Source organism: Indicator indicator, unplaced genomic scaffold (genome assembly GCF_027791375.1).
Source record: "Indicator indicator isolate 239-I01 unplaced genomic scaffold, UM_Iind_1.1 iindUn_scaffold_64, whole genome shotgun sequence".
Classification (NCBI taxonomy): Eukaryota; Metazoa; Chordata; class Aves; order Piciformes; family Indicatoridae; genus Indicator; species Indicator indicator.
The window spans coordinates 95,861-122,162 of record NW_026539195.1 but is presented as its reverse complement, the minus strand read 5'-3'; the positions used below and the strand labels follow the sequence as shown (position 1 = coordinate 122,162).

The following is a 26,302-nucleotide window of genomic DNA, read 5'->3' as shown; positions in this document are numbered from 1 at the left end:
ACATCTCTGTGCTCACCACTGCAAGCCCTGGAGATCCTTCAGCCTCTTAAATACCACAGGGCAAGGACTAAAGGGTCCAGGCAAGGTGTAACAGACTCTGAAGGGTCCAACTCCAGGAGGTAAAAAGCAGAGCCAGGAGGAGGGGAGCAGTGGCAGCAGCACTTAACCACCAGCAATTAGCAGGACCATGATGAATGACTGCAAGCTTTGCAGCCTCCAGTGCCTGGAAAACCTCAAACCTCTCCAGGTTTGGTGGCTTGAGGGTGCCAGAGAGGGAGGGAGAGGTGAAAACTGAATCTCTTCTGCCTCAGCAAGACCCAAGTGAGCCCCAAAGCAGGAGGAGCAGGGTGGGCAGGGGCCTTTATTCAGGGGAAGTTGATTAGTTGGGGGACACAAAACATAACAACAACAACTCCACAGCAGCACCAGAAGCTTGAGTTGCTCTCCTGGCCCTTCAGGAGGCAGCAGAGCTGGCCCCAAGCAGGGACAACCTCAGCTGCAGCCAGTGCCATGCTCCTGGGGAGGGCCAGGCTCAGCTCCTCCTCTTGGGCAGGCTCAGCAGGGCTTGGAGGTCTTCTTCCAGGAGCCCAGCACTGAAGGCTCTGAGGCAGCTGCTGCCTCTCAAACAGGTCCTGCAGAGCTTGCTGTGGGGCTTGGCAAAAGCCAGACTCAGCCCCTGGCAAGGACAAGAGAGATCACAGGGCCTGGGGGAGACTCTTCCATGGGGGCTGGAGGCAGCAGCACAACTGACAACTACGTGGCAGCAGCTAAGAGCATTCCTGGGTGGGGAAGAGCAGGGAGGGCAGGGCCTGGGCATGGCTAGGGTGAAGACACCAAGAGTGGAAGCTGGGAGGGGAAGGTTTCCACCCTGGTGGGAGCTGAGGGAGGTTCCCTGCCCGGCCAGGCTGGTCCTAGCGGAACTGGAGGGGACTGATCCTCAGCCCCAGGACATCCTTGCCAATCTCTGTCACCTGGGGAGCAAAAGGAGATGGGTCAGGAACCCAAGTGCCCAGCCCTGCCCAGCCCTGCTGCAGCCTGCCCAGCCCAGACATGTCTCAGGGGTGCAGGCTGCAGAGTCACTGCCTGCAGGAAGCACTCAAATTAGAATCCCAGACTGGTCTGGGTGGGAAGAGACCTTCAGAGGTCACCCAGAGGCAGCAGGGCACAGCTGGGGCTGGCAGCACTCAGTGCCAGCTCCTCACCCCCCAGCACCTGAGGACCTTCTCCTCAGGGCTGCTCTCCACCATAATTCCCAAGTCCCAAACGGTTCCAACCTCCCATCCCAGGTCCTCTGGCACTGAACTTGGCACAGGGTTTGAGTCAAGTCTGGGGCAAGCAGTGGGGAAGCTGCTGGAGGGGATCTGGGTGGGGAAAGCGGCTGGAGGGGTCTGGAGGGGGGTCTGGAGGGGAAGCTCCAAAGGGGGTCTGGAGGGGAAGCTCCAAAGGGGGTCTGGAGGGGAAGCTCCAAAGGGGGTCTGGAGGGGAAGCTCCAAAGGGGGTCTGGAGGGGAAGCTCCAAAGGGGGTCTGGAGGGGAAGCTCCAAAGGGGGTCTGGAGGGGAAGCTCCAAAGGGGGTCTGGAGGGGAAGCTCCAAAGGGGGTCTGGAGGGGAAGCTCCAAAGGGGGTCTGGAGGGGAAGCTCCAAAGGGGGTCTGGAGGGGAAGCTCCAAAGGGGGTCTGGAGGGGAAGCTCCAAAGGGGGTCTGGAGGGGAAGCTCCAAAGGGGGTCTGGAGGGGAAGCTCCAAAGGGGGTCTGGAGGGGAAGCTCCAAAGGGGGTCTGGAGGGGAAGCTCCAAAGGGGGTCTGGAGGGGAAGCTCCAAAGGGGGTCTGGAGGGGAAGCTCCAAAGGGGGTCTGGAGGGGAAGCTCCAAAGGGGGTCTGGAGGGGAAGCTCCAAAGGGGGTCTGGAGGGGAAGCTCCAAAGGGGGTCTGGAGGGGAAGCTCCAAAGGGGGTCTGGAGGGGAAGCTCCAAAGGGGGTCTGGAGGGGAAGCTCCAAAGGGGGTCTGGAGGGGAAGCTCCAAAGGGGGTCTGGAGGGGAAGCTCCAAAGGGGGTCTGGAGGGGAAGCTCCAAAGGGGGTCTGGAGGGGAAGCTCCAAAGGGGGTCTGGAGGGGAAGCTCCAAAAGGGGTCTGGAGGGGAAGCTCCAAAAGGGGTCTGGAGGGGAAGCTCCAAAGGGGGTCTGGAGGGGAAGCTCCGAAAGGGGTCTGGAGGGGAAGCTCCAAAGGGGGTCTGGAGGGGAAGCTCCAAAAGGAGTCTGGAGGGGAAGCTCTGGAGGGGAGGCTGCTGGAGGGGAAGCTCTGGAGGGGAGGCTGGAGCCCCTCTCACCGTGGTGACTCTGCAGATCTGGCCGTGGAACTCGGGGCAGTAGCAGGCCCCACTCAGGGGACACCTCTCCAGGGGCTTGCCGCGGTAGATGGGGCGGTAGGAGGCAGCACAGATGTCGAAGGGGTTGTGCATGTCATAGCTCAGCTGGTGGCTGTCACTGGGGTTCTTCTCACAGGCTGAGAGGATCTTGCGGGTCTGGCAAGGAGCAGCAGGGAGAGGAGCAGCTGAGAAGCAGCCCCAGGAGGGAGCTGAGCTCAGCAGATCCCTAGGGCTCAGGGCTGTACCTGCTGAGCCACCTCAGGCTTCGGCCCCAGCTCCAGCAGGCGCCGGGCAAAGGTCGCAGCAGTCTTGAAGTTCTTCAGCTTGAAGAAGAGGTTGAGGGCAGTGCGCAGCACCAGGATCATGTGCACAGGCTGCAGGTTGGAGTGGGTGAAGTAGGCTGCCATCTGTGCCAGGGGGCAAGAGACAAGGTCACCACCAGCACCAGCAGGGCTGCACGGCCCTCAACACACTGCCAGGATCCCTCCCCAGGTGATCCTTGCCCTGAGGGAGGGAGTGGTGGAATCACAGAATCCTTCTGGCTGGAAGAGATCTTTGGAGACCATGGAGGTCCCAATCCTACACCCAGCATTGCCAGGGCATCACCAAGCCATGGTCCACAGCACTGCCAGGGCACCCCCAAGCCATGGCCCTCAGCACCACAGCTCCAGGGCTTGGGAAGCCCTCGAGGGAGAGGGACTCCACCACTGCCCCTGGGCAGCCTGGGCCAGGCCTGGACAAGGCTCAAGGGGCAGAAATTGTTCCTCATGGCCAAGCTGAGCCTCCCCTGGGGCAACCTGAGGTTGTGTCCTCTTCTCTTGGCATAAGAGCCCAACCCCACCTGGCTCCAAGCTCCTTTCAGGGATCTGTATCAAGCCAGGAGGTCTCCTCTCAGCCTCCTTTTCTCCAGGCAGAACTCAGCATTCCCAATCCCTTTTCAAACCCAAAGGCCACTTCTCCTTCACCTCCCTCCCAGTGCCAGAGCTTCTGTACCTCACAGATTCTCTTCTGCTGCTCCAGGGTCTCCTTGGGCAGCTTCTTCCTCTCGATCTCCATGGAGAGCCCCACGATGTACTCACGGCAAATGGCAATCAGCTGCTGAGCCTTCCAGGGAGGGAGACAAGGGTCAGGCCTTCAGCCTCCTGCCCAAGGAGGAAGGCAAAACAACAGACTCCCAGGGGTCTGCCTCTCACCTCAGCAATCTCCTGCTTGTTGTCCACCACCAGCAGGGGCACACTGAGCAGGATGGAGCGGAACTTCTCCACGGCCTCCTCGAACTTGCCGGCGGTGGTGAGCTGGTAGCAGAGCTGCAGGCGCTGGATCAGGTCGTTGAGCTTCAGCCCAACAGCAGGGAGGGCATTCTTCAGGCCACCTTCCTTCCTGAGGGCACCAAAGTGGGGTTGGGGGGGGACAAACAGGACCACTGCAGAGCCCAGCAGGACACACAGACCACAGCCAGCTGGACTGCAGCTTGTCCGAAACCTTCCCAGGCTCCTGCTGGGTTCCTCTGCCATCAGCTTGGCACAGAAGACCTCTGGGCTGCCATCATCCTGCCACCCACCCTGCCCAGCTCCCTCTGCAGCAGCCCAGCCTCCTTTTTCTACAAAGCCTTCTGGACATCACTGTAGAAACCCCTCAGGGGGTGGCTTGAGATGCCTCAGAGCAGCTTTGTCAGAGGTGCTGGGGGACAGCATCTCAGCTGCTCCCCCCGGCTCAGGGCCCTCCAAAACGTGGAGGAGCTGAGACAGCTTTGAAGCCAAGAGCAGGCAGCAGGGAAGCTCCACTGCAGAGGCAATGTTCCCCACTTCCACCCAGCAGACAGGAAGGTGACAGAGGAGACATCTCTGACCAGGCTGTCACAGGGTCCTGAGAGCCTGCAGAAGAGCATCCCCAGAGGGGATCTGAGCAAAGCTCAGCAAGGGCTAGAGGCTGGGGGGCAGGAGGCTGGGGCCAGACTCTGCTGAGTGGTGCCCAGGGCCAGGTCAAGGGACAAAAGGCACAAAGTGGAGCCCAGGAGGTTCCATCAGGAGAAACTTCTTGCCTTGGAGGGTTCAGAGCCCTTGGAGCAGGCTGCCCAGAGAGGTTGTGGAGTCTCCTGGTGTGGAGAGCTCCCAACCCCCCCTTGGCATTGTGCCCCTGGGCAAGCTGCTGTGGGTGCCCTGCTGGAGCAGGGGGGCTGGGGGAGATGACCCCCAGAGGTCCCTTCCAAGCCCTCCATGCTGGAATTGTGTGAGTCTGGGAGGCAGAAGGCAGGGAGCAGAGGCAGAAGCCCAGGCAGCTGCTTACCAGTTGCGGTGAGGGTAGCCATAGAGGGCAGGCAGGGAGGGCAGGGCCTGGTAGGTGCTGCGGCCCCTGGCATAGGTCTGCAGGAACAGCTGCTTGTAGGGACCAAAGTTTGTTACCCCAACCTGGTCATGGAGCAGCTGCAAGAGACACAGGGATCTGCTGAGACACAGCCTGGGGCAAAGGCCAAGCCCCCGGATGAGAGCAGCTCTGGTTTCACAGCCAGAGGCAGCAGTGGCTCCAGGGAAGGCCTCAAAGCCCAGCTTCAGACTGGGCAGAAGGGAGCTGGCAGCTCCAGGGGGCACCTACCCTCATGGCTGTCTCAAAGGAGCCTGCCAGGATGTGGTCAACAGGGAGCTGAGAGTTGTTGCACCACACCTAGAGAGAAGGAAGTGTGGAGCTGCAGCCACTTCTGTCCTCACCACCACAGCCCCCCATGCACAGCTCCTCTGCTGTGCTCACAGGGCAGAGCCCACGAGAAGAACTCCCAGGACAAGGAGGAGACAACCCCAGACTTGTGCCACTACCTGAGCTGGGCTGGTGCCCTTGGTGGGTGGCACAAAGAATCCATCCTCTGCTGCTCCTGCAGGGCCAGCAGGAACATCCTGGGGGAACACAGAGAGCAGTGGTGAGTGGGGAAGCTGCCAGCAGCCAGAGCTGTGCTGACCAAACCTCTGCAGCCCAGAAGACATTGCCCACACCACCCCCAGCACCACCAGGAGCTGTCTTTGCCTTCCCAACAGCTGCAGCTGGGCTCCTTAGGAAGCCTCTTACCAGTTCAGGGGGAAGATCCAAATCTTCTTCCACCTCCCATCCACCTCCTTCTTCCTGCCCCTTCACCAGGCCTTCCTCTCCAAAGCCTTCTCCAGCATCCACAAAGCCATCTGCAGGGAGAGGGCAGGGGGGAGGCTCTCAGGGCTCTCACACAGACACAGAGCAGAGCTCCTCCAGAGCAGCTCTGGGGTCCTCTCACCTTCATCCAGCTGCAGCTCTGCATCCTCTCCCCAGCCCTCAGTGCCCACAGTGTCAATGTCAATGTCAGCAGCCAGGGCACCTCCTTTGCCTGCAGAGAGGGAAGAAGCCTTCACTGCATGGAACTCTTGAGCCTGGAGAAGACTTTGGAGATCATTGAGTCCAAGCCTGAGCCCAGCACTGCCCCAGCACCACCAAGCCCTCAGCACCACAGCTCCAGAGCTTTGAGACCTCTCCAGGGATGGAGACTCCACCACTGCCCTGAGCAGCCTGGGCCAGGCCTGGCCAAGCCTGAAGGGGCAGAAATTGTTCCTCATGGCCAACCTGAACCTCCCCTGGGGCAAAACTTGAGGCCATTTCCTCTCCTCCTGTTCCTTTTCTCTGGGAGAAGAGCCTGACCCACCTCACCAAGTGCCCAGCTGGATTCCAAGCCCTGCCAGGGACACACAGCAGGGCTGAGGCCTCCAGCAACAACTCAGGAGCCATGGAGACAAAAGCCTTTGCCCAGCTGCATGCAGCTCCTCCAGGCACAAACCTTTGCTAGCAATGGTTCCTTCAAAGAAGCCCTTGGAGACAGTCAGCAGGGGCCAGTTGGTATCCAGAGGCATGACAGGAGCAGGAGGCTGCAGCAGTTTGGCATTGTGGTCAATGTCTGGAATCTGAGCAGAGAGGAGAAGGAAACAGTTAAAGGCCACTCAAGGAAAATCCCAACCCTTGAGCTTCCCATCTTCAGCTGGTGGAGAGGGCCTCAAGCCTAAGAAAAGCAGGAGGAGAAAGCTGTTTGGTGTGAGGCTGCTGGAGGCTGCCCGGAGAAGCTGTGGAGTCTCCTGGTGTGGAGAGTCTCCAACCCCCCCTGGGCAGCTGCTGTGGGTGCCCTGCTGGAGCAGGGGGCTGCAGGAGATGATCTCCAGAGGTCCCTTCCCACCCCTCCATGCTGGGACTCTGAGCTCAGCAGTGCCTGGGATGGGGATGGCTCTTCCCTCCCAGAAGGGAGCTGTCACTAGCAGCAGGTCCCACTGGCACCTTCCCCAGGTGCTCCCAGGGAGGAGGGAGCCCTGGGCAGGTTCCTCACCGTTTCCTTCTCAGGATCAAAGGTTTCCTTCAGGCTCTCAGCTTCCTCATCCAGCCCATGAGTTGCAGCTGTCAGGTAGGCCAAGGACTCTGCAAGGAGACACCAGGGAGGGCTCTTCACTAGGGCCTGGAGGAGCAAAACTTCTCACACCTCCAGGCATGGCCACACTGTCCCTCACCAGCAGCACCCCAAGGGGCAGAAGCACTCCTTGGGTGGGGGGGACTGGATGTGGGACTGCAGCTGATCATCTGAACCTGCTCTGCAGTGGCCTCAGGGCCCCTGGAAGCTGCTTCCTAGCTCCTAAGCTACTTCCTGCTCATCTGCTTTGAGCTTCTCAGCTGAAGGATTGTGCTGCCCTGCCTCCAGGAATTTGTGACCATCCCAATGACCTCCCCAGCCTCAACCCAGCCCACAGGGACATGTCCTAGGTTGAGAAATTCTTTAGAGTGAGGGTGGGGAGAGCCTGGAACAGGTTGCCCAGGGGAGAGTGTGGCTGCCCCCTCCCAGGAGGGGTTCAAGGCCAAGTTAGATGAGGCCTTGAGCAGCCTGGACTGGTGGAAGGTTGAAGATCATCCACTTCCAACCCATGGCACGGGGGTTGGAACTGGCTGATCTTTGAGGCCCCTTCCAACCCAAACCATTCTGTGAGTTCCTTGAACAACCTGGGCTGGTGGGAGGTGTCCAAGGGGGGTTGGAACTGGCTGATCTTTGAGGCCCCTTCCAACCCAAACCACTCTGTGAGTGCCTTGAGCAACCTGGGCTGGTGGGAGGTGTCCCAGGGGGGTTGGAACTGGCTGATCTTTGAGGCCCCTTCCAGCCCAAACCATTCCATGAGTGCCCTGAGCAATCTGGGCTGGTGGGAGGTGCCCCAGGGGGGTTGGAACTGGCTGATCTTTGAGGTCCCTTCCAACCCAAACCATTCTGTGAGTGCCCTGAGCAATCTGGGCTGGTGGGAGGTGTCCAAGGGGGGTTGGAACTGGCTGATCTTTGAGGTTCCTTCCAACCCAAACCACTCTGTGAGTGCCTTGAACAACCTGGGCTGGTGGAGGTGTCCCAGAGGGGTTGGAACTGGCTGATCTTTGAGGCACCTTCCAACCCAAACCATTCCATGAGTGCCCTGAGCAATCTGGGCTGGTGGAGGTGTCCCAGGGGGGTTGGAACTGGCTGATCTTTGAGGCCCTTCCAACCCAAACCATCTGAGCCTGAGCAACCTGGCTGGTGAGTGCCCAGGGGGTGGAATGGCCTTGAGGCCTTCAACCAACCATCTGGGCCTGACACTGGCTGGTGGAAGTGCCCCAGGGGGGTTGGAACTGGATGACCTTTGAGGCCCCTTCCAGCCCAAACCATTCTGTGAGTTCCTTGAGCAACCTGGGCTGGTGGGAGGTGTCCCAGGGGGATTGGAACTGGCTGACCCTTCCAACCCAAGCCATTCCCTGGCTCTCTGACTCACTCTGCCCACAGTTCTTCAGGATCCTGACTCTCTCTGCCACGTCTCCCAGGTACAGAGCGTTCTGGTAGTGTCCACTCATGTCCTTGCGGATCTCAGCTGAAAAGCAAGAGGGAGAGGTCGCTCCTCACAGCTTGGCTGCTCTTCCACCTGCCCCAGGATGCCCCTCATGCCCCCCTGGCTGCTCTGATCTCGTGGCCAGCAGCCTGGCACTCACCAATCTTCATCATCTTGCGCAGCTTCTCCAGGTTGCCGGTGAGGAGGTAGAGGAAGGAGAGTTTGTCGAAGTTCTTGGTGCGCTGGTAGCACATCTCCACAATCTGGTGGTTGCCCTGCAGCAGGGCCACCTCCCCCAGCTTCTCCCAGCAGTTTTTGTCATCCAGAGCTTTGGCTGCTTCCAGAGCAATCTGATAGAGAGAAAGGAGCCAGTGAAGGCTTGGAGGAGTTTTCTCTGCAGGCTTCTCTCGGTGGTGGAAAGGTTGGGATTAGGCTCCGGGATGGGAGGGGCTCAGGGATAGGCTGGAAGGGGTCTTGAGCAGCCTGGGCTGGCAGGAGGTGTCCCTGACCATGAGGTGAGCTTGAAGGCTCCTTCCAGCCCAGACCAGGATGCACAGGATGTCAGGGGTTGGAAGGGACCCAAAGAGATCAATTGAGTCCAACCCCCCTGCCAGAGCAGGACCTCACAATCCAGCTCAGGTCACAGAGGAACACATCCAGAAGGGCCTTGGAAGTCTCCAGAGAAGGAGACTCCACAACCCCTCTGGGGAGCCTGTCCCAGTGCTCTGTGACCCTTACAGTAAAGAAGTTCCTCCTTGTGTTGAGGTGGAACCTCCTGTGCTGCAGATTCCATCACCACCAAGGATCACTGCACTAAAGCATCCCTTGGCTGAGGGCCTTGGCAGGGCTGTTGGCATCCTCAGCTCTGCCACCCCCAACTACATCTTCTTCCCTTTGGAGCAGGGCCAGAGGAGGGCACAGCAATGCTGGCAGGGCTGGAAGCCCTCTGCTGGGAGGCCAGGCTGGGAGAGTTGGGGGAGTTCAGCCTGGAGAGGAGAAGGCTCCAGGGAGACCTTCTGGAGCCCTTCCAGAGCTGAGCAGAAAGCTGGGGACAGAGTTTGGAGCAGGGCCTGTGGTGGTAGGACAAGGGGAGGGATGGGTTGGAAGTGCAAGAGGGAGATGGAGAGTGGAGAGGAGGAATTGGTGGTGCCAAGGGTGGGCAGAGCCTGGCCCAGGCTGCCCAGAGAGAGGTAGGAGATGCCCCCTGGCTGGATCCAAAGACCCTCAGAGCACCACCTGCCAACCTCACCTCGATGTTGCCACACTCCAGGGCCAGGCTGAACCGAGTCTTCTCGTCCTTGACAAAGTGCAGAGCCACCTCTGGGTACCCTTTCTTCTGCAGGTAGGCAATGATGGACTGCCCCACGAGCTTGGCATTCCTCACCATGTGCAGCACCTGCCAGGACCAGCCCCAGGCACTCAACCTCACCACAACTTCCCTTCCTGGGAGGGTGCTGAGCCCACAGAGGTTGTGGAGTGGAGTCTCCTGGTGTGGAGAGCTTCCAACCTCCCCTGGGCAGGCTGCTGGAGCAGGGGGGGTGCAGGAGATGATCTGCAGTGGTCCCTTCCCAACTGCACCATGCTGGGATTCACCTTCAGAGATGGGGGAGGGAAGGAGGAGCCGGGGAGGGAGGGAAGGAGAGTGGAACCTCGGGAGGGAGGGGGGAGCCAGGGGGGGAAAGAGGGAGGGGGGAGCCAGGGGGGGAAAGAGGGAGGGGGGAGCCAGGGGGGGGAAAGAGGGAGGGGGGAGCCAGGGGGGGGAAAGAGGGAGGGGGGAGCCAGGGGGGGGAAAGAGGGAGGGGGGAGCCAGGGGGGGGAAAGAGGGAGGGGGGAGCCAGGGGGGGAAAGAGGGAGGGGGGAGCCAGGGGGGGAAAGAGGGAGGGGGGAGCCAGGGGGGGAAAGAGGGTGGAGCCTGGGGGGGAGGGAGAAGCCGGGGGAGGGGGGGAGGGAGGAGCCAGGGCTCTCAGGTCTCTTCACCTCATCATACTTCCTGTTGATCAGAGCCAGCTTGAATTTGAACTCGGTGGGGTCGATGGTGAGCACCCTGGGCCTGCACTCCCTGTCCAGGCAGTAGACGTTGTTGCCCTTCACCCGGGTGACGTAGATGGGCAGGTCCAGGGTGCGGATGATGCCATGGTCCCTGTGCCAGGACAGGCCACAGTGTGGCACAGCTCTCACCACCAGGCACCGGCAGGGCTGCAGCCCCTCCCCCTCCCACAGAAGCCTCTCTGGCTTCTGCATGGGAAAGGCAAACCCCAGCCTGAGGAAGTGGGCAGGCAGCAGGAGCAGGGAGGGCATCCTGGTGAGCAGGGGGCAGCAAGCAGGGCTGGCCAGGCTCCTGAGGTTCAAGCAGGGCTGGCCAGGCTCCTGAGGTTCAAGCAGGGCTGGCCAGGCTCCTGAGGTTCAAGCAGGGCAAGTGGAAGGTCCTGCCCCTGGGGAGGGACAACCTCCTGCAGCAGGACAGGGCAGGGGGGGAGCTGCTGGAGAGCAGCTCCATAGAGAAGGACCTGGGGGACAAGGTGCCCAGGAGCCAGCAAGTGCCCCCACAGCCAAGCAGGCTCCAAGGGTCTGCAAGGGCAAGGGGCACAAAGTGGAGCCCAGGAGGTACCAGCTGAGGAGGAGGAGAAGAAACTTCCTTGGTGTGAGGTTCAGAGCCCTGGAGCAGGCTCTTTGGAGTCTCCTCGTGTGGAGAGCTCCCAACCCTCCCTGGGCAAGCTGCTGTGGGTGCCCTGCTGGAGCAGGGGGGGTGCAGCAGGAGATGCTCTCCAGAGGTCCCTTCCCACCATGCAGGGGTGCCAGGGCAGGCAGGGTGGCTCCATGCTGTCCTCCAAGAGCCATTTCAGAAGCCCCAGCTCTGGGCCCTGCCACAGAAGCTCTGAGCAGACTGCAGGAGGCCTTGGGGCAGGGCCCCCAGACTCACCCAGTGGTGACAGCATATTTGATGTGGTTGCTGGTGGTGTAGATGAAGACTCCACTCTCATCCCAGGCCCCACTCTTGACCCTGATGTTCTCATGGATGTTGCAGAGGGACTCCAGCTTCCTGTTGCAGATCATGATGGCTGCAGAGCAAAGGCAGCAGGAGTGAGGAGCAGCCAGGGCAGGCTCCACTGCTCCACAGCTGCCTCCAACCCAGGGCCCCAGCAGCAGAGCCTTGACTCAGTGTCAGGCACTGAGGAGATGATGGCAGCCAGCACTGAACTGCCACCATCTGCCCTTTGTTTGCTGGAAGGGAGGAGTTGGAGCATCCTGAGGGCTACACAAAGCTTTAGAGGCTTACAGGGAGGGGGCTGTGAGAGACAGGGAGGCAGAGCCCACCCCTGAGTGCCTCCAGGTGCCCTTCCCTGAGTGGTTTCTCCAGCAGGGCCTCTCTGCTGCCTGCCAAGGCAGGAGCTGCTGTGCCCTGGGATTTGGGGGAGGGGTCCCCAGCCCTTACCATGCTTGGCCAGCAGAGCCACGTGGGACATGTCAGCAGACCAGATGACATATTTCACCTTGGAGATCTTGACTGAAGCCAGGGTCCTGGGGGGGGGACATCAGAGAGCTGAGAGCTGACCCTTCACAGTGAGCTCAGGAGCTCCAAGCCACCCAACCCCAGTCTCCAGATGTTCTGCAGCCTCCTTTTACTTCCTAGAGCTACAAAACCACGAGGCAGAGCTGAGCCCCTCTGGGGTGAGGAGACTCTGGAGAGAGAGGCTGTGGCTGCCTCCTCCCTGGGGGTGCTCAAGGCCAGGCTGGATGAGACAGCAGAGCAGCAGAGTCCAGCTGAGAGGTGTCCCTGCCCTTGGTGGGGGCTGGAGCAGGTCTCTGAGGTCCCTAAGCCATTCTCTGCTGTTTCACAGCACCCAGCTCTGCAGTGCCAGGACTTGCCAGGCCCTGGCAGCCATCTCCCCCTGGCAGCTGGCAGGGTGCCTGCTGCAGAGCTGCCACCTTGGCTCTCTGCTCGCCGTGCCTTGGATCCATCCGAGGCAGCCAGCAGCTGAGGCTGGGATTTTGGAGAGCATTCATAGCTCCTCCTCATCCCTGGAGGCCACAGAGCAGCAGGATTAGGGCCAGGAAAGCAGCTCCCAGCAGGCTGAGCCTTACCTCTTCTGCTGCACGTCGAAGAGGGTGATGGAGTCAGCATCCCTCAGCAGCAGGTTCCCAGTGCCAGCATAGAAAATCTCATCACAGTTTGGCACCTGAACCTTCTTGGTGATCTCATTCTTCAGGTTCTTGATGAGGATCTGCCATGGGAAGAGGGGAAAGGGAAGAGCACAGGGCAGTCAGGCAGCCTCTGTGAGGAAAGCTGTGGAGTGGTTGGGCTCAGAAGATTTGCAGAGCTGAAATCCTGGGAGCCAAGAGCTGGAGCAGCTCTGCTGGGAGTGAGGAGGGGCTGAGGGAGCTGGGCTTGGGCAGGGGCTCCAGGGGGACCTTGGAGCTGCCTCCCAGGACCTGGAGGGATCCTACAGAAAGGCTGCAGAGGGACTTTGCATGAGGGTGTCTGAGACAGGCCAAAGGGAAAGGATTTGGAGCTGGGGGAGGGCAGGGTTGGACTGGAGCTGAGGGAGAAGTTCTGCAGACTCTGGCAGAGGCTGCTCAGGGAGGCTGTGGCTGCCTCCTGCCTGGGGTGGTTCAAGGCTAGGCTAGATGGAACCTTGAGCAACCTGGGCTGGTGAGAGGTGTCCCTGCCCTTTCCTGTCCCCTCCCCAGTAGCTCCCAGTCCCTCTGCAACTGGGGAGCCCAGCCCCAGCACCCCAGAGGTGTCCTCAGCAGGGCAGAGCAGAGGGGCAGCAGAACCTCCCTTGCCCTGCTGCCCACTGAACGCCCCCAGCAGCCCCTTGGGGTTCCTCCTTGGCCACGGGGGCACCTTGCTGGCTCCTGGTGATGCTGTTCTCCTCCAGCACTCCCAGATCCCTTTCCCCAGAGCTGCCAGTGCCTGTGGCAGCAGCAGCAGCCCCCTGCCAGCCCCAGGCAGCCTGCACTCACCGAGTGCATTCGGTCCAGCACGGCGAAGCGGTTCCGAGCCACCCAGACGGCAGTGAGGCCTGAGGAGCGCTTCCCCTCGGGGGCTGGGGGCAGAGAGCAGGCACAGACATCACATCCCTGGCAGCTTCAGGGGGCTGAGCCCCTCTGGGCTGCTCTGCAGCTGCAGCCTACCAAGCCCTGGTTAACAGCCCTGAGGGCTGTGCCCAAGCCTCATTCCCCTCAGCCCCACACAGGAGTCGCCCGGGGATGGTTTGGGTGGGAAGGGAGCTCAGAGGTTATCTGCTCTGAGCCCCTGCCATGGGCAGGGACCCCTCTCAACCAACACCTCTCATCCAACCTGGCCCTGAACAGCCCCAGGCAGCCACAGCCTCTCTCTCCAGAGTCTCCTCACCCTGGTACTGCAGAACTCCTCCCTCAGCTCCACTCTAACCCTGCTCTGCCTCAGCTCCAAACCCTTCCCCCTTGGCCTGTCTCAGACCCCCTCATGCAAAGTCCCTCTGCAGCCTTCCTGGAGGATCCCTTCAGGTACTGGCAGGCAGCTCTAAGGTCCCCCTGGATTCTTCTCTGTTCTTTTGGACCTCCTTCCAGTACCTGAAGGGGACTACAAGAAAGCCAGGAAGGGACTTTTGAGAAGGGCTTGTAGGGACTGGATGAGAAGGACTGAGTTGAAGCTTGAGGAGGGGAGATTGAGACTGGAGATTAGGAAGAAATTCTTCACAGTGAGACTCTGAAGAGGCTGCCCAGGGAGGCTGTGGCTGCCTCCTCCCTGGAGGTGTCCAAGGCCAGGCTGGATGAGGCCTTGAGCAGCTGAGTCTAGCTGAGAGGGGTCTCTGCCCATGGCAGGGGCTCGGAGCAGATGATCTCTGAGCTCCCTTCCACCCTGAGCCATTCTAGGATTCCATAAATCAGCTCTGAAGGTCTCAAACCAAGCATCTGGAATAGATTCAGCCACATTTAATCTGTACCAAGCCCCTCAAAAGCTTTCTCTCCCCTAAACCCACCTGCTCTGGACCATGCTGCTCAGCAAAGAAATCTTCCTTTCATTAGACCCAGAACCACCAGTAAAACCCAGCAGCCAGCAAGCTGGCTCCCAGTCCCCCCCTTCCATCACCTCCCCCTCATTCCAAACCCTTTACAGCCCTGCTGACAGAGGCAGGAGGAAGCAGCTGGAGTTTCAGATCCCAAATGGAATTGAGAGTTGAGGAGAGAAGAGTTATGATGATGAGGAGGAGGAGGGTTTGGGGTTGGTGGCTTTTTTTCTCCCCTCTAAATCAAGCTTCCCCCCTTGTAAATTGCACCAAAGTGATGTGGAATTTTGCTGGGAGGAAGAATGGCTGCTGGCAGCTCAGGGCTGTCACTTTTACAGCCACTTTTCAAGCAGAGGGGGGGAAAAAAAAAAGAAAAAATCACAACAAAATCCTCATCTTTGGTGGAAATTCATCTCTGCTGACAGCTGCCTGCTGGGTCAGAAGGGAACAGGGGGAGGAGGGAAAAAAAAATTCCTAATAAGAGGATTATAAAATATAGATTTGTGGCAGTAAAAGTTTGGGATGAAATGAATTTTTCAAGTCAGTGCAGGGTGATGGAGAGAGGAGGGAAGGTTGCCAAATGCTGGGGGTGCTGCAGGGGCCAATGGGAAAGAGGGAGAAGAGTCCAAGGAGAGGCTGAGAGAAATGAAAGGCTTGAAAATGGCAGAGAGAGGGAGGTGGGAGAGGGGGCAGGGCAGTGCCATGGAGCAAGAAACACCCCTGAGGATCAGTGGGGGCTGGGGAGGCAGGTTGGGTGCATGGAAAGCTTGGAGCTCTCCAGACACTGCTTTGGTTTGGAGTAAATGGGAATGAAGGCAACCAGATCTAAGGGGAGATGGAGAAAACAGGACCAAAAGCAACCTGATCTAGGGGGAGATGGAGAAAACAGGACCAAAAGCAACCTGATCTAAGGGGAGATGGAGAAAACAGGACCAAAAGCAACCTGATCTAAGGGGAGATGGAGAAAACAGGACCAAAAGCAACCTGATCTAGGGGGAGATGGAGAAAACAGGACCAAAAGCAACCTGATCTAGGGGGAGAGGGAGAAAACAGGACCAAAAGCAACCTGATCTAAGGGGAGAGGGAGAAAACAGGACCAAAAGCAACCTGATCTAGGGGGAGAGGGAGAAAACAGGACCAAAAGCAACCTGATCTAGGGGGAGAGGGAGAAAACAGGACCAAAAGCAACCTGATCTAGGGGGAGATGGAGAAAACAGGACCAAAAGCAACCAGATCTAAGGGGAGAGGGAGAAAACAGGACCAAAAGCAACCTGATCTAGGGGGAGAGGGAGAAAACAGGACCAAAAGCAACCTGATCTAGGGGGAGAGGGAGAAAACAGGACCAAAAGCAACCTGATCTAGGGGGAGAGGGAGAAAACAGGACCAAAAGCAACCTGATCTAGGGGCAGATGGAGAAAACGGGACCAAAAGCAACCTGATCTAGGGGGAGAGGGAGAAAACGGGACCAAAAGCAACCTGATCTAGGGGGAGAGGGAGAAAACAGGACCAAAAGCAACCTGATCTAGGGGGAGAGGGAGAAAACAGGACCAAAAGCAACCTGATCTAGGGGGAGAGGGAGAAAACAGGACCAAAAGCAACCTGATCTAGGGGGAGATGGAGAAAACAGGACCAAAAGCAACCTGATCTAGGGGGAGATGGAGAAAACAGGACCAAAAGCAACCTGATCTAGGGGGAGAGGGAGAAAACAGGACCAAAAGCAACCTGATCTAGGGGAGATGGAGAAAACAGGACCAAAAGCAACCTGATCTAGGGGGAGAGGGAGAAAACAGGACCAAAAGCAACCTGATCTAGGGGGAGAGGGAGAAAACAGGACCAAAAGCAACCTGATCTAGGGGGAGAGGGAGAAAACAGGACCAAAAGCAACCTGATCTAAGGGGAGAGGGAGAAAACAGGACCAAAACTAACCTGATCTAGGGGGAGATGGAGAAAACAGGACCAAAAGCAACCTGATCTAGGGGGAGAGGGAGAAAACAGGACCAAAAGCAACCTGATCTAGGGGGAGAGGGAGAAAACAGGACCAAAAGCAACCTGATCTAGGGGGAGAGGGAGAAAACAGGACCAAAAGCAACCTGATCTAGGGGGAGAGGGAGAAAACAGGACCAAAAGCAACCTGATCTAGGGGGAGAGGGAGAAAACAGGACCAAAAGCAACCTGATCTAGGGGGAGAGGGAGAAAACAGGACCAAAAGCAACCTGATCTAGGGGGAGATGGAGAAAACAGGACCAAAAGCAACCTGATCTAGGGGGAGAGGGAGAAAACAGGGACTAAAACAACCTGATCTAGGGGGAGATGGAGAAAACAGGACCAAAAGCAACCTGATCTAGGGGAGATGGAGAAAACAGGACCAAAAGCAACCTGATCTAGGGGGAGAGGGAGAAAACAGGACCAAAAGCAACCTGATCTAGGGGGAGAGGGAGAAAATGGGACTAAAACTAACCTGATCTAGGGGGAGATGGAGAAAACAGGACCAAACCCAACCTGATCTAGTTGGGAGAGACTAAAAACAACCTGATCTAGGTGCAGATGGAGTAAATGGGGCCAAACCAAACCTGATCTAGGGGGAGATGGAGAAAGCAGGACCGAAACCAACCTCATCTAGCTGGAGGTAGGCTAAAACCAACCTGATCCAGTTGGAGATGGATGAAACAGGACCCAAACCTACCTGATCTAGGGGGAAATGGAGTAGGTGGAACAAAATCAAGTAGATCTAGTTGGAGATGGAACAAGTAGGACCAAAGCCAACCAGCTCTAGCTGGAGATGTCCCTGCTGACTGCAGTGGGGTTGGAGAAAACGACCTTCAAGGGTCCCTTCCCCCTGCCTCTGTGCCTGTGTAAGATGCCAGGTGCCTACCATCAGGGTTCTGGGAGTCAGCATCCTTGGGGATGGTGTAGAGGTCGTAGGTGCTGTTCTCCAGGTTGCTGGCTCGCTGCAGGAGTGGGGTGGGGGAGACAAAAACCCAAAGGTTACCTTGGGAGAGGACTCGCCAGAGCTGCTGCCCACAGCCCTGCAGGAGGCTGTGCAGCACAGGAGGCAGCAGCAGGGACTCACAGTGCAGAGCAGGACAGCATTCTCAGCAGGGTTGTAGGACATGTTGAACACAGGGAACTTGGAGCCACTGCAGGGTGGAGAAAAGAGAAAGGTGAAGTCCAGAGGAGGCCACAAACAGGCCAAGGGCTGGAGCAGCTCTGCTGTGAGGATAGGGCTGAGGCAGCTGGGCCTGCCCCTCAGCCTGCTGCCACAGGCCCTTCTGAACAGCCCCTCCCCAGCCTTCCTGTGGAGTCAGAGAATGGTAGGGTTGGAAATGACCTCCAGAGATCCTCCAGTCCAAGCCCCCTGCCAGAGCAGGGTCACCCAGGGCAGGTCACAGAGGACCTCCTCCAGGTGGGTCTTGAAAGCCTCCAGAGAAAGAGACTCCACAACCTCTCTGGGCAGCCTGCTCCAGGGCTCCTCACACCAAGGAAGCTTCTCCTCACGTGGAGGTGGAACCTGCAGGGCTCCAGATTGCAGCCAGTGCCCCCTGAGCAGAGCCTGGCCCCCTCCTGGCACCGCCAGGTCCCCATCAGGGTGGAACCAGCCGGACTGAGGCAGGAGAACACAACCAAAGGACTGCAGAGGGGGGGTCCAGGAGCCTGGCAGCACCATGGGCACCCAGGCCCTACCTCCTGAGCTGCATGACAGCCACATCCTTGGAGCTGTTGAAGTCCAGCTGGCGCAGGAAGCGATCCTTGACGTAGTAGAGCAGGTTGCCGTGCACGGCGTAGGCAGGGCGCTCCCGCTCCAGCTTGAACACTATCATGCCCCCATCGTGGCCTGAGGAGAGCAGGAGGACCTCACAGCACCTTCAGCCAGCAGGCCCAGGGCAGGCATTTGCCCCTCCTGGACCTGGCACTGAGGAGGCTGCACCTCAAATCCCCGGGGTTGGCTTTGGGCACCGCGCTCCGAGGAGGACGTTGAAGGGGTGGGGAAGGGCAAGGGAAGGGCAAGGAAGGTGGGGAAGGGGCTGGGGGGCTTGGGGGTGTTCAGCCTGGGGAAGAGGAGGCTGAGAGGAGACCTCATGGCTCTCTACAGCTCCCTGAGAGGAGGTGGAGCCATGTGGGGGCTGGGCTCTTCTGCCAAGGAACAAGGGACAGGACAAGAGGAGATGGCCTCAAGTTGCCCTTGATGGACCTGAAGAATTTCTGCCCCTTGAGGCTTGGCCAGGCCTGGCCCAGGCTGCCCAGGGCAGTGGTGGAGTCTCCACCCCTGGAGGGCTTCCCAAGCCTCGAGATGTTGCAGGGGAGGGGGAGGTTGGACCTCTTGTGTTACCTGCAGCAAAGAGGTTGAGGTTGGGGTGAGCAGCCAGCACCCAGAACCGGTCATGGTCACGCCGGAAGGTCTGGACCCCGGTGCTGGAGGGGAAGGAACCAAGTGGGAACTGGGCACAAAGCTCAGCTCCCAGAGAGCAGACCCCAGGCTGTGCCACACAGAGCACGCCCCAGCAGGTTCAAACCACCACTTCCAAGCCTTCTGCCAGACAAAATCTTCTGCTTTAACAGATTTGCAGTGGCAGCTCAAACCTCCTGCATGTGCCCAGTGACCAAGCTCTGTGTGTGCCACAGGGACAGAGAGGAGGGAGGGAGACCTGAACTGGCCAGCTTTGATCTTTGGAGAACCTCAGTGGCTTCTGCCATGCCCTGCTCCTCCTGTGCCCTCCTCCTCCCATGCCCTCTTCCTCCTGTGCCCTCCTCCTCCTCCCATGCCCTCTTCCTCCTGTGTCCTCCTCCTCCTCCCATGCCCTCTTCCTCCTGTGCCCTCCTCCTCCTCCCATGCCCTGCTCCTCCTGTGCCCTCCTCCTCCTCCCATGCCTTGCTCCTCCTGTGCCCTCCTCCTCCTCCCATGCCTGTCCTCCGTGCCTCCTCTCCATGCCCTGCTCCTGTGCCCTCCTCCTCCTCCCATGCCCTGCTCCTCCTGTGCCCTCCTCCTTCTCCCATGCCCTGCTCCTCCTCCCATGCCCTGCTCCTCCTGCGCCCTTCTCCTTCTCCCATGCCCTGTTCCTCCTGTGCCCTCCTCCTGTGCCCTTCTCCTCCTCCCATGCCCTATTCCTTCTGTGCCCTTCTCCTTCTCCCATGCCCTGCTCCTCCTGTGCCCTTCTCCTCCTCCCATGCCCTGCTCCTCCTGTGCCCTTCTCCTCCTCCCATGCCCTATTCCTCCTGTGCCCTTCTCCTCCTCCCATGCCCCTGTTCCTCCTGTGCCCTCCTTCTCCCATGCTCTGTTCCTCCTGTGCCCTCCTTCTCCCATGCTCTGTTCCTCCTATGCCTTTCTCCTCCCATGCCCTGTTCCTCCTGTGCCCTCCTCCTATGCCCTCCTCCTTCTGTCCCCTCCTCCTCCTCCCATGCCCTGCTCCTGTTCCCTCCTCCTCCCATGCCCTGCTCCCGTTCCCTCCTCCTCCACTGCCCAGCTGCTCCCAGAGCAGCTCCAGACCATCCAGAGGGTCTCCCCCAGGAGCAGGCAGCTGCTGGCCATGCCCTCACCGTTTGGACATGTCCCAGACCCTGATGCTTTTGTCCTCAGAGTTGCTGAGGATCAGTTCCTGCCGCGGGTGGAAGACGGCGCAGGAGACGTTGTTGTAGTGCCCCCGACAGGTGTCCACCTCCCAGGCCTTGGATTCTGCCCCCAGAAATGGCAAAGAAGGAGCCTTGGTCACAAGGTCCTTCCCTGCAGGCTCCCCCTTCAGGTACTGGAGGGGATCCTTTCTGGCCTGCCCAGCTGCTCCTGCAGGTCAGGCTCCTCACCGTTCATCCTCCAGATCTTCACCTGCCGGTCGTCAGCCCCCGAGACGATGAGGGGCATGGTGGGGTGGAAGGCAGCCCAGTTGACCCCACGGTCATGGCCCTGGGGGCAAGAGCAGAGCCTTGGGGACTGAATGGCACCAGCAGAGGGCAAGGCAACAAAGGACTGAATGGGTTGGCTGAGAAGGGACCTTCAACATCATCCAGTTCTGAGTCCCCTGCCTCGAGCAGGCTGCTCAGGGCACAACCAGCTCCAGATCGGAGGCGTCGGACTGAGCAAAGGTCCTGCACAAGCTAGCAGGGAACAGGGCTGGGGAGGAGCAGCTGAGGGCCTGAGGGTGTTCAGCATGCAGAAAAGGAGGCTGAGGAGAGACCTTCTGGCTCTCTACAGCTCCCTGAAAGGAGGCTGGAGCCAGCTGGGGTTGGGCTCTTCTGCCAAGGAACAAGAGGAAATGGCCTCAGGTTGCCCCAGGGGAGGTTCAGCTTGGCCATGAGGAACAATTTCTGCCCCTTCAGGCTTGTCCAGGCCTGGCCCAGGCTGCCCAGGGGCAGTGGTGGAGTCCCCATCCCTGGAGGAGTTGCCAGGCCCTGGAGCTGTGGTGCTTGGGGGTGCCCTGAGCCCTACCTCCAGGACGTGCTTCACCACCGCGTCCGTGGTGCCAAACAGGTCCACTCCTGTTATCCCCCTGACATCTGACTCCACAGCTCCAGGGGAGAGGTTCTTCTTCCTGAGCCCTTGGGGAGGAGAGAAGAAAGAGAAGCAAGGTGAAGAAAGCCAGCCTGGTGTCCTCAAGGCAATGTTTTTAGCTTATCAGCCTGCTGGGTGCTCTCCTGGGCTGCTTCCGCACAGCTTCAGGTAGGGATTGGGAGCATGGAGGGTGAGAAGCCTCCTGCCCTTTCCCCTTCCCTTTCTAGATTCATGGACTGGGTTGGGTTGAAGGCATCTTCAAAGCTCACCCAGTCCAACCCCCTGCAGCCAGCAGGGACAGCCCCAGCCAGAGCCCCAAACAGGCTGAGCTGGGCTGGTGCCAGCCAGGGGGCATCTCCCACCCCTCTGGGCAGCCTGGGCCAGGCTCTGCCCACCCTCAACACCACCAATTCCTCCTTCTCTCCACTCTCCATCTCCCTCTTGCACTTCCAACCCATCCCCACTTTGTCCTGCCACCACAGGCCCTGCTCAGCAGCCTGTCCCCATCCCTGCTCCCCATCCCTGCTGCACCAAAGCCCTCAGCTGTCAGCAGGAGCTGTGAGGCCCCAGCAGAGCGAGGGCTGCACAGCCAGAGCTGCTCTGCCTGCCTGGGGTCATCTGCAGAGCCAGCAGCCAAAGCCAGGCTCTCACCCACCCCTGGAGGCTGCTGCAGCCAGAGCAAGCCCAGCTGAAGGACAAAAAGTCACTTTAGGGGACAAAGTGGGGGGTGGAAATGCTGCTTTGGATCCATTCCCCAGCCAGCCCCAGCTCTCAGAGTGGTGCCTGCCTGCAGTGGCAGCTGAGTCAATACCTCAGCACATCTCCACCCCCCTCAGCACAGGAACCAGGGGAGGAGGAAACAACAACAACAACAAAAACCAAAACCAAACGAGCCAGGGCTGTGCCATCTCCAAACCAATTTGGCAGCTTGGAGCTCTGCTGAGAGAGGCTGGGGGGGGGGGATGCAGCAGCAAAGCAAAGCTTGCTGGCAGCAGAGCTGCTCAGCTCCCCAGGCTGGCACTAACAAAGAGGGGACAGCTTTTAAATCACCACCAGCCCCTCCTGTCCCCAAGCCCCTGCTGGTGACACAGCTGAATGTGTGCAGCACATCCAAGCCACTCTGCAACAGGGAGAGCTGGAGAGCTGCAGCTCAGGGGGTTCTGGATTGCTCCATGAGGAAACCACCAGCACCAGGAACCCAACCTGCTTCCCACCACTCAGGGGTCATGGAATTGTTTGGGTTGGAAGAGATCTTTAAGATCCTGGAGTCCAAGCCTGAACCCAGCACTGCCCCAGCACCACCAAGCCCTCAGCACCACAGCTCCAGGGCTTGGAGACCTCTCCAGGGATGGAGACTCCACCACTGCCCCTGGGCAGCCTGGGCCAGGCCTGGCCAAGCCTCAAGGGGCAGAAATTGTTCCTCATGGCCAAGCTGAACCTGCCCTCAGGGGCAGACTGAGGCCATTTCCTCTCATTCTACCATCTGATACTAGGGAGCAGAGCCCAACCCCAGCTGGCTCCAGCCTCCCCTCAGGGAGCTGCACAGAGCCAGAAGGTCTCCCCTCAGCCTCCTCTTCCCTAGGCTGAACACCCCCAGCTCCCTCAGCTGCTCCTCCCCAGCTCTCCAGCCCCTTCCCCAGCTTCCCTGAAGCCTTCCCCAGGCTGAAGCAGCTCCAATCTCAGCCTGGCCTCACAGCAGAGCTGCTGCAGCACTGAGATCATTTCTGGTGGCCTCCAACATCCTTCAGCTTGATGGCAGCTGAGAGGAGGAGCAGCAGCTGCCCAGACACAGAGAGCTTTGAGTTCTCTGCCTGAGGTTCCTCCAGCCAGGCTCTCCTCCTGCTCTCAGACCAGATCCTCCCTTCCCTTCCCCTCTGGCTTTCTGCCACTGCAGTTTTGAGGAGAGCTTTGGCACTGGGCACCCCCTGGGCACCCCCTGGGCTCACCAGAGATGTCCCAAACTCGCACAGTCTGGTCCAGGCTGGCTGACACCACCAGGTCCTCAGAGGGGTGGAACTGGGCACACATCACATAGTGGTTGTGTCCTGTCAGCACACTGCAGGAGGAAGGACAGAGAACAGCCTCTGAAGATCAAACCCACCTCAAAAATCCACCCCAGCAGCTCTCAGCTCAGCCTCAGGAAGGAAGCTGAAGAGCAGGAGGTTGCTAAATGCTGCTCCTCAAGAGCTATGGACCCCAAAAGTGGTGTAGCATGGAAGGGACCTTCAAAGCAAGCCTCCAGCAGGGACAGCCCCAACCAGAGCAGGCTGCTCACAGCCCCAGACAACCTGAGCTGGGCTGGTGCCAGCCAGGGGGCATCTCCCACCTCTCTGGGCAGCCTGGGCCAGGCTCTGCCCACCCTCAGCACCACCAATTCCTCCTTCTCTCCACTCTCCATCTCCCTCTTGCACTTCCAACCCAGCCCTCCCCTTGTCCTGCCACCACAGGCCCTGCTCCAAACTCTGTCCCCAGCTTTCTGCTCAGCCCTGGAAGGGCTCCAGAAGGTCTCCCTGGAGCCTTCTCCTCTCCAGGCTGCACTCTCCCAGCCTGGCCTCCCAGCAGAGGGCTTCCAGCCCTGCCAGCATTGCTGTGGCCTCCTCTGGCCCTGCTCCCCTAGGTCCCTGTCTGTGCTGAGGGCTTCAGAGCTGTTCCCCAAGACCCCCCCCAAGCCTCTGCTGTTCTGCTTTGAAGCCACCACTGAGTTTACCAAACACAAGTTCTGGACTGCCAGTTCCAAACCCTGATGGTTTGGTCATCAGAGGCACTCAGGATCCAGGGATATTCCTAAAAGAGACAAAACATTCCAGAGAGGACTTTAATTCCCCCCTCTCCAGACATTCCCTCCCCACCTGGCATTTCCCCCTCTGCCCACTTTAAGACCCTGCAGGCTGAGTTTCTGCCTCTCACACCCCTCAAGGCCACCACAGCTGCAGCACATCTCCGAGCAGCAGCTCCTGCAGAGTGTCCTGAGCACAGATCCCCACCCAGGGAAGCCAAAGAGGTTCCCTTCCACACCCAGAGTGGGAGCAGGGAATGGGGGGAGGGGGAGGAAGGGGTGGAGCTCACATGGTGGAAGAAGGTGGTCCGGATGTAGTCCAAGTGGCCCAGGAGGGTGAAGAGGCAGCGACGCAGTTTGTAGTTCCAGACCTGCAGGGGACAGGGCAGGGAGAGGACATCAGGAGGGCACTGGAGGGTGCTGAGGGGCCTGGAGCAGCTCTGGGAGGAGCAAAAGGCTGAGAGCCTGGAGCAGAGCAGCCCCAGAGGGCATCTGAGCAATGCTCAGCAAGAGCTAAAGGCTGGGGGGCAAGAGCCTGGGGCTGGCATCTGCTGAGTGGTGCCCAGGCCAAGGGGCACAAAGTGGAGCCCAGGAGGTTCCCTCAGGAGAAACTTCTTGGCTTAGAGGGTTCAGAGCCCCTGGAGCAGGCTGCCCAGAGAGGTTGTGGAGAGCTTCCAACCCTCCCTGGGCAAGCTGCTGTGGGTGCCCTGCTGCAGCAGGGGGTGCAGGAGGTGCTCCCCAGAGGTCCCTTCCAATGCAGGCTGGGATCCTGGGATGTGCACCACCACCTGCCAGATTGTTTGGGGCACATCCTCACAGCTTCAGTTCACCCTCAAGCCTCTGCCCACCCCCTGCAGATGTGTTCCTCACACAACCTACCAGGAGGCTCCAGCTCCCTGCACTCAGCTCTGACTCCCCTGCAAGAGCAGAATCCCCACTCCCAAACACTGTTTCCCTCCCACCCAGCCTCTTGCTCCTCTTTTAATCAGTTTTACCTCCAGCTTCCCTCCCTCGGCTGCTGCCTGGCAGAGGAGAGCTCAGCTCTTACCTTTATTTTGTAATCATCACCTCCAGACACAAACAGAGGCTGCTGCTTGTGGAAATCAATGCCCCGGACAGGTCCTGCCAAGAGCAAGAGCAGGTTTGGCACAGCAAGAGGGCTGCAGGGCACTTGGAGACTCCAACCCACAGCTGCTCTGCTGCTAAACTGAGAGCTTCCCAGCACCTAACCCTCTGAGCTCCTATTCCCAAACTCATTCCTTTCCAACATGCTTGCAGCTACCCCACCAGGAGACATCCAGGCCCCTTGGACAGGGTCAGAGAATTGGTTTGGTCAGAAAAGATCCAAGGGCTGGAGCAGCTCTGCCATGAGGACAGGCTGAGGGAGCTGGGCTTGGGCAGCCTGGAGAGGAGAAGGCTCCAGGGAGGCCTTAGAGATTCCTGCCAGGACCTGAATGGAGCCTCCAGGAAGGCTGCAGAGGGATTTGCATGAGGGGGTCTGGGACAGGCCAAGGTTTGGTGCTCAGGGAGAGCAGGGTCAGAGTGGAGCTGAGGGAGAAGTTCTTCAGTACCATGGTGGGGAGAGCCTGGCACAGGCTGTCCAGGGAGGCTGTGGCTGCCTCCTGCCTGGGGGTGTTCAAGGCCAGGCTGGATGAGGCCCTGAGCAGCTGAGTCCAGCTGAGAGGTGTCCCTGGGCATGGTGGGAGGTTGGAAGAGATGAGCTCTAAGCTCCCTGCCAAAGTTAATGGTTCTAAGCTCTTCCACTCCAACTGTTCCCTACCCAGCTGGTGCTAAACCATAGCCCTCAGCACCACATCCCTGCAGCTTTCCAACACCTCCAGGGATGAGGACCCAACCCCCAAACTTCTTTTGCAGCTTCATTTCCATACCAGAATAAATCAAACCCCGCAGCGTGCAGGCAGTGCTCCCAGCAAACAAAGAAACCCAGGCTCAAAAGGAGAGGCTCTGAAGTCAAAGCAGCCTCAGCAGCACTTCAGCAGAGCCTCCTTTCCTCCTTCCTGCACCCCAGAGCTCCCCCAGCAGCAGCCCCCAGCCCACTGACCGTCGTGCTCATCGAACTTGTCGATGAGGGTGCACATGCGGTAATCCCACAGTTGGATGACTCCATTGTGGAGGCTGGTGAGGATCCAGGGCCTCTTGGGGTGGAAGCTGAGCCCTGTGGAGGCACAGACGCGACGCTGAGGCCTCCCCTCTCGTCCCAGAAGTGGATTCTGCCACCCGGGGTGCAAAGTGCAGGCCCACGCAGGGACAAGTTTAGCACAATGCCAGGAGGGAGCAGGGGGTTGCAGGCCAATGCCAAGGGCCTTACAGACCTTGTGAAGCATGAGTTGAATCTTACATAGGAACCAGAGCCCCTCCTAACTGCAGAAATTCACCGTTCCCTTACCTCGAGGTCTTCCGGGGCCCAGCCGGCGCTTACCCAGCTGTGAGCCCACCTCCCACTGCCCACCCCTGCTTGGGAGACTTGGAACCTTCGCTGCTCAGGGCGCCGCAACTCCGTCAGTTTCCATTCCCAGGACTCTTCCCCACTTCACTCTGCCCGTCCCAGTACCTCCCCTTGCCAACCCCCAGGAGCCCGGAGGAGCCCTGAGCGCCCTCCTGGGCCCCGCCTTTGCCTACAGCCCCCAGGGCCGGCTGCGGTCGGACCCCCACCCCCAGGGGCAGCCTCCCCGCGCTTCCCAGAGCCTCCCAGCCCACCCCCAGCCCCAGCGCTACCTTTCACCCGAGCCGACTTAGTCTCGAACTTGGTCAGCATCGCTCCTCGCCACCGCCCGGGCGCTCCACGTCAGCGCCCCGGAAGTGGCCGCAGCCAACTTCCGCTTCCGGTAACCATCGAGTGCGAG

General features: G+C 59.5%; 1 protein-coding gene across 2 annotated transcripts; it reads right to left on the bottom strand.

The window, feature by feature from the left end:
- Positions 1-377: 377 nt before the first annotated feature.
- COPA (COPI coat complex subunit alpha) lies at positions 378-26,214 on the bottom strand. Of its 2 annotated transcripts, none has more exons than XM_054398559.1 (33): positions 26,175-26,214; positions 25,501-25,614; positions 24,487-24,560; positions 23,729-23,809; positions 23,370-23,446; positions 22,609-22,718; positions 20,600-20,709; positions 19,978-20,077; positions 19,717-19,852; positions 18,512-18,594; positions 17,866-18,016; positions 17,255-17,321; positions 17,057-17,132; positions 13,157-13,239; positions 12,275-12,414; positions 11,625-11,710; positions 11,112-11,298; positions 10,169-10,331; positions 9,441-9,587; positions 8,352-8,541; positions 8,138-8,233; positions 6,688-6,776; positions 6,151-6,274; positions 5,617-5,706; positions 5,418-5,527; positions 5,171-5,248; positions 4,953-5,021; positions 4,647-4,783; positions 3,554-3,740; positions 3,354-3,464; positions 2,606-2,767; positions 2,322-2,516; positions 378-971 (listed from the first exon to the last, which is right to left on the bottom strand). In XM_054398559.1, the coding sequence occupies exons 1-33, from the start codon at positions 26,212-26,214 to the stop codon at positions 912-914; spliced, it is 3,723 nt and encodes a 1,240-aa protein (XP_054254534.1). In that variant the 3' UTR covers positions 378-911. The 2 variants fall into 2 exon arrangements, with proteins under 2 accessions (XP_054254534.1, XP_054254535.1); XM_054398560.1 differs by having other exon boundaries at positions 11,112-11,250.
- Positions 26,215-26,302: the final 88 nt, after the last annotated feature.